The sequence below is a fragment of the Kryptolebias marmoratus genome, linkage group LG5, assembly GCF_001649575.2.
Source record: "Kryptolebias marmoratus isolate JLee-2015 linkage group LG5, ASM164957v2, whole genome shotgun sequence".
NCBI lineage: Eukaryota > Metazoa > Chordata > Actinopteri > Cyprinodontiformes > Rivulidae > Kryptolebias > Kryptolebias marmoratus.
This window is the reverse complement of record NC_051434.1, coordinates 15,148,374-15,155,188: the sequence shown is the minus strand read 5'-3', so window position 1 is coordinate 15,155,188 and position 6,815 is coordinate 15,148,374. Positions and strand designations below refer to the sequence as shown.

At 37.5% G+C, this 6,815-nt stretch overlaps 1 protein-coding gene across 6 annotated transcripts in view; it reads right to left on the bottom strand.

The window, feature by feature from the left end:
- Positions 1-1,194: 1,194 nt before the first annotated feature.
- angpt2b (angiopoietin 2b) overlaps positions 1,195-6,815 on the bottom strand; it is a 37,459-nt gene continuing 31,838 nt past the window's right edge. For all 6 annotated transcript variants that reach the window (XM_037975691.1, XM_037975690.1, XM_017424638.3 and 3 more), the window contains 2 exons: positions 4,192-4,322; positions 1,195-4,009 (listed from right to left, as the gene is read on the bottom strand). In XM_037975691.1, coding sequence (XP_037831619.1) covers positions 3,849-4,009; positions 4,192-4,322 — 292 coding nt within the window. In that variant the 3' untranslated portion in view covers positions 1,195-3,848. The remainder of the gene's footprint in view (positions 4,010-4,191; positions 4,323-6,815) is intronic.

Sequence of the window (6,815 nt, the reverse complement as noted above, 5' to 3'; positions counted from 1 at the left end):
CATTTTTTCCCCTTCACTCTCTCTCCTGTTGCAGCACTCAGCAGCCTACATTTTCCTCCCTCCTCTTTTGCATGAAGCTGTCTAGCTGAGTTGGATGATAAATCCTCAGGTGGGTCTTTAAGCACCAGCAGAGCAGAAACTGCCCAGGTTACGCTCCACTCCCATGGGTTAATATACACAGCAGGTCAACATAATGCGTGCAAGGATGCCCACCTTTTCCTCTGGCCTCCCACCTGCATGCAAGATTTTTTTTCTTTATCTGTCTAATTCAGTATAGTTGAATTAAGGTTTGGTACTTCCTTGACTGTTTATCATAGTGATACAGTGTGCAGCAATACCATCAAACAAGACTGCAGCTCAGCTTTCAGCGTGAGACATGTTTTTTTTTTTAATTTTATTATAAGGTTTTTTTACATGTAGACATTCAGAACAGGCAAGATTTTTGAGACCTCCATTTATTTTTTGTATTACAATACTTAGTTTATCTTTTCTTTATTTTATTTTATTCTCTTTTTTATGAAACAGTTTAGTTTCAAAATGGAAACTGATTCTTCAACATTTTTGATCTAAGCATATTATATTTCCTAAATAACCACATGAAAAATAATGCTATTTCTCTTTGAGGAATCCTCTAATGTGGGAAAAATTGTCAACACCTAATCAAAAGTACCTATTACATCATAATATATCTCAAGAGTTGGTTGTTTTGGTGTCCCTGCCTGCAAATAACTCACCTAATAAACTGAGGTTAGGACAAGTAGACAAGTAATGTGATCTGCACTCTGCTTCACTGGACTTGAACACCATTTCATTTGTTGAGCCAACACGCCAAATCAAGTCGTCTTTATTAAAGTCGCTTTGATGGATTCACCTCTGGCCTCCGCCCCCTGCTGTGATCTATCACCTGTCTGAGCATTGCAGGTTGTGATAAACCTGTTTAGCACTGGGGTCAGTGTGCACAAGCAGAGGAGGTGTGTCTGTGTGTGTGTGCGTGGGGTGGTTGCTTTTCTGCCAGTACAGTTTGTTAAATGGCTTGGGTCTGCTGTCAAAACTGGCCAATATAGATCCATAAATTTCACACTGTTGGCAATGTAATGAGATTTGTATTTTACCCTCATATTGCTCAGATAAATACCCCAACCAAAAAAAAACCCTCTTTGTGGATAAAACAAATAATTCTTGTTTAACTGTCTGTCTAAATGCTGATTTTACAATCACACAATTGGTTCTGTTTTTTTTTTTAATTTAAATAAATCAGCATACTTTGTCCACTCACACATTCACATAGTTGGGACCACAATAGCTTGGTGCTCAGTGTTGCTGTCTTGTTATTCTGAAGGCTGTAAGTTTGATCCCAGGTTGCACCAAGAAGAGTATAAAGTGCAAAACAATTACCAAATCCTTTCTGTGAGTTTGCTGAAGAACAACAGCAATAGTCCCAATATTCATCTCATCCAGGGAACAGGTCCTAACACTTTAAAAAATATATTTTTGTTAGAATATTATTAGAATATATTGTTTCCAAATATTTTTTTTCAGAAGGCAACTATGTTTATTGTAAGTACCTCTGACATTAACAGCTATGTACAGTACAGGTAAATTCAGCAAGAATTGGCTCCTAACACTGTGCATTACATGTGATGTCTCATCTCTGCAGTTGTATTTAATTTGCAGCAGCCAAGATGAACCACGCAGAGAAGATTAGGTGTTTCAGTCTTCCCTTGAGCAAATGAAGCGCAGGGCCGAGCTGACACTGTAGATGCGGCCGACCGACACCCTCATGAGTCATCCTCCACTTAGCAGCGACTGCTGTCCCCCCGCACACACCAGCAGATGCAGGTTACTGTGTGCCGAGGTGCAAACCATCCTCGTTCTAATGGGCACCACAGGGATCAGTGTTATTGGATGATTCATCAGATCAACGCCGCAAAGCAGTCTTCGCTTGACTTTCCGACAACAGCATGTGTGGCTTGTTGATGTAGTTAACATAAAGAAAAACACCTGGCACTGTGTTATATGCACCAACGACTATGAGTTTATCATTTTAACAAAATCAAAACTGAATTCACAGTTTTGCTTTTAGATGCAATTACATTTGACAAAAAAAAAAAAAAACAAGAAAAAGAGAAAAAAAAAACTTCTCAAAAATTTAGTTTTTGAGAGATGCATCAAAGGACACAGACTGCTTTAGTTATCATTCTGTATGGTTGTGTTGTTTATGGAAAATGGAAAAAAACTTTTAAGGTATATTTCAGATCTTTTGAAGTGGGGTTCTGTGAAAAGACCACGAACAATTACCGTTTTTGGTAATAGGTGTATGAGCAACCTCAATTTGAAGAAATCTGGAGTTTAATTCTGTCTGGATTGACATACTAATACCTAGTCCAAGTGGAATCATCTCCAAAGTATACACTGCCATCCTAAAAAAACTCAAATTTCATAATTTTCCTTGCAGTTTGTGCACTTCTTTTTTCAAAGAATCTAAATTTAAAAAGATATTTTTACCATTGTCAGTTTTGCTTTACATGGGTAATATTGCACACCAGCAAAAGCAATAAGGCTTTTGCTCGTGTCTTTGTTTGTATTTGTCTAAAGCATTAGCATAATATCCTACAAACCACTTGATTTTAGAAACAATTTTCATGAAGTAATCTTTGGTTGTACAGCTACAACTCTTTAACTTTTGGAGTAAACCCAATCTTATTTAGCTGCCACCTATTTTTTGAAACTGAGGTTGTCCAAAGAGCTATCTACAACATGCAAGGTACTGATTGTTCATAACATTTATGCAGAAGTTTACTTCTAATGATCAAAACTATCACATAAGATGAAACCAATAAGTGTATTTTTTTCTAATCATCAAGAAAATCCAAGGTGATAAAGCTGTCAAGAAACTTTTTTTTCTTCCCCATTAAAAAAATACAAAATCACATCATTTATGACTGAAAAATGTCATTGTTCTGCAGATATCTTGCCTAAAATAATTTCAAAAACTAATAATCAAACATTCAAAAATTTTATGTTAAAAAAAGTCTTTAAAAAATGGATCTCTTTACCTTGATATTTTATCTGTGCCAAAGTCAAAGACCCCCAGCCTTGTTTTAGTCATGGGGAAAGAAAAACTGTAGTCTTTATTGTCCAAAAAGTGTGAATTTAGCTGTTTATCTTCTGTCTCAAAAACCACAACCATTCTTTTTATTTCGCCTGAAATTACATTTTGGTTAGTGGTTTATGGGTTTCCTCAGTTTTGAAATACCAGAAACCACAGACTTTTGGCAAGTTATCTACTACATACTTTACTTTTTCCTTTTTTTTTCTTTTGGAATGTAAAAAAAAACAAAAAACAAAAAAAAATAAACAAGAACAAAACAATAATAATATAAAGTTCTAAATGACAACTCTGCATTGCAAAACAAGAGCTTGTCAAACTACAGAATGTCTTAATGTAAACATGACAAATCAATGTGCTTTACTCCAAACATCTTTTTTTCTATCCAAGTTGTTTGGATTCCTAAACCAAGAGTGTGAGCTCATAAACCTCTTCAAAGATTGAAACCCGAAAATCAAATGTTTGAAGCTGTTGTACAAAAATACTTATGTCCTATAACTTTTTTTGTGACCACAAGTCCAATGTGGTGACAAGCTTTGAAGTGCTTTTTAAAGAAAAAGTTATCCACAATGTTGCAGACTCAGTCTTGCAGTTGTTTTACAAAACTGGACAGATAAACTCTGCAGTTGTATATGAATAGAGAACATTTTCTTTCAAAATACATAGCTCTTCCTGTTCATAATATCAATCTGCAATGCCTTTCAGTTTGTAATCTGTCATCAAAGGACAAGCTATATTCTCAGAAGTCAGAGGGGCGCACCATCATGGTTGTCATGGCAGCCATCAGATTTGGACCCTTCCAGTAGTACCACTTAATGCCGTTGTAACGGATAACACTTGATGAAGCAGGGTAATATATGCCATTTAGGTTGGATGGACCACAAGCCTCAAACCACCAACCTGCAGAAAAAAAGGGGAAAAAAAGGTCACCCACATGTAGAGTCAGCAACATGGGTTTACCGGCGCAGAGGGAAAAGCTCTGCATGAAGTTTCCAAGTGGATGGGTGAAAGTCTTTGTAGTGGGTATTAAAAAGAGACAGATTAAGGCAGAATATTAGATTGTTTGATTGACGCCGTGTTACCTCCTGATGCAAGCTGCGCACACTTGCAGGTGCAGCGGTCATTGTCTCTGTCCTTGGTGCTGAACTGGCTTCCGGTGTGGGTGAGGCTGCTGGTTTTCCCGGCTGTGCCGCTGAACCCCTCAACGTGAAGGCTAAATGGTGAAACAGGAGGGAAAACATGGATGTTTGTCTTCTTTTATACAGATATTCAGCTTTAATATGGTATGGTAGTAGCTAAAAGTCATCCAAACTACATACTCCAACTGTTACTCATTGGATAAGATCTTTGCTCATATAAACCACTAGACAGATTTTTAGTAAATCTCTCATAAACTAATTATTGGATGTGCATCTACAACTGACTAACTTTTGGAGCCAGTACAGTTCACAGCTAATTAACATTAGCCAATACAAAAAATTATACATAAATAAATAAATACTACAACTCAGTCACTTTTACAGATATTGAATTATAGTTTGATGTGGTAGCATGGGATTCTGATTTTCAAATCATTTTCAAGTTTTGACAAAAGTGGCTACAATCAAATCATTTCTCATAAATCGATTTGTATCTTAAACTGGCATGATACACTGTTATATGCATTTCTTCAAGAAATGCTAAGCCTTTAATTGTGTAATTTGTCAATGACTGTGAGCATATCTGACTTTAGAAATTAATTTAAGGGAAAAAAGCAAATACAATAAATAGAGCACATTCTGATTTTTTTTCTCTTTTTCTGTTACTTGTAATTTACAGTCATTGTAGAGGGTTGCTATTTTGGAGAGAAAATCCTATTTTATGCTGCAATGAATTTGAATAACCCAGTTTCAAAAAGATAATAAAGATGAATAATGAATCAAGGAAGAATCTACAGAAAAATGCTCTTGAATACCTCTGTAGGATATCACAGCCCATTTTTTGTACACAAGGTGGAAGCTCCCCCAGGTTCACATTGTTGCTAAACATCAATATGAGAACTAAGCAAAAGAAATCTCATTATTTTTTCCTCCACGCCGTGCTTTGCGAAACAACCCAGTTGGAAAGATCCTTCCTCCAAGTTCTGCAAGTTCACTTCTGCAAACTGATTGCATGCACATGTGACGTTCCATGTCTGCCTGTCCATCCATGAGTGTGTTGAGCTGCTTTGAAGAGAGGGGACGAGAAGGTCAGGCCTCTTCTCTGCCCTGCAACTACAGTCTAGTTAGAGCTGAGCTCTCAACTGAGTTTTATGACACCCCCGCTCTCCTTCTGTGCAGCCCCCAGGGCACTCTGCCTGTGTTGACTATATGAAGAATCTACCTTCTAAATTTCTAAGTTCAAAGGGCAGGATAACACTTTGTGGAGAGATGCAGAATGAGAGCTCAAAATGACATCAAGGAATAATGATGGGAGAGGAAAGGATGCTGGGATGTTTGTCAGGTGACTAAAACTTTTCTTTGGTTTCAATAGAAAAGACAACCTGGTGCATATATTCAGGGAAGTACCAGGAATATATCTGCTATTTTCCTAGTATGTACCAGGTACATACCCAGTAAGTACAGTGTAACAATGCACTTCATACAGCCTGGTCCCATGGGTACCCAGTACTTACCAGTTATGTGACGGTACATACCAGGCATGTACTAGGTAAACATCTGAGATGTACCAGACAAATACCCAGTATGTTGTAAGTAAGTACTAGGTTAATAGCCATTAAATCAAAGGTACTCAGTACATGCCATGTTGTACCATGCAGGTATTTTGTACATACAAGGCAAGTACCAGAAAAGTACTTGGTACATCCCAGGTACATAACAGGGATGAACCAGGTATGTTCCTGGTATGTATCAAGTATTTTGCTAACACAACAGACAGACAAACACCCATGTACACAGATTTTGGACAACAGCAACAATATTGTTGCAACAAAAAATACCCACCACTTTCTTGACTATTGGCAGCTATTCTTGGCTAGCTTGAAGGAGGAGAAGGTGGTCTGCCTGGTGAGCTGATGATTTATGTATGAATCTTGTTAAGTGAGTTTTAGGTGAATACCTCTGTGCTGCTCCGGGGAGAGCACTGGATACAGCTGAGGATGAGAATTCCTCCAGCTGACTAGCTGCAAGATCGCTGTGGCTCTGTCTCGGGAGTAATAACATAAAAATCCACAGGTCAAGCAAGCATCGTTAACGTGCGCATAAAGCTGGTACATATTGAACGAGTTAACGCAGACCGTGATCTCAGATGTAGCAAGTTACAGAGGTGATTACATCCATTCGTCTCACACAGAGGAGCCTGGAGCAAAACTGTGATACATTTGGTTTTATCCTGCTAATTATGTGGAAGAAACTCGGGAAAATGCAATTTGCTGCACTGTTAAGAATCTTGGAAGCATACACACACAGACACATACACACTCAAAGGTGATCATGATTTGTCATCTAAGGGATTATTAGAATTTAATAACAAAACAAGAACAAATCTCTGCCTTTATTTCAAATCTAACCAGAAAGGCTTAGCATTACTTGAATGAATGTATGTCACCTGCTATCTTCCAAGCCAGAGTTTTAGACCAAGATCATCTTGTGTTGAGTTAGAGCTATTTTGGTTGAACCTTGAAAATAAAATTAGGCACAATCTCATATGATATTGCATTATCTTACAT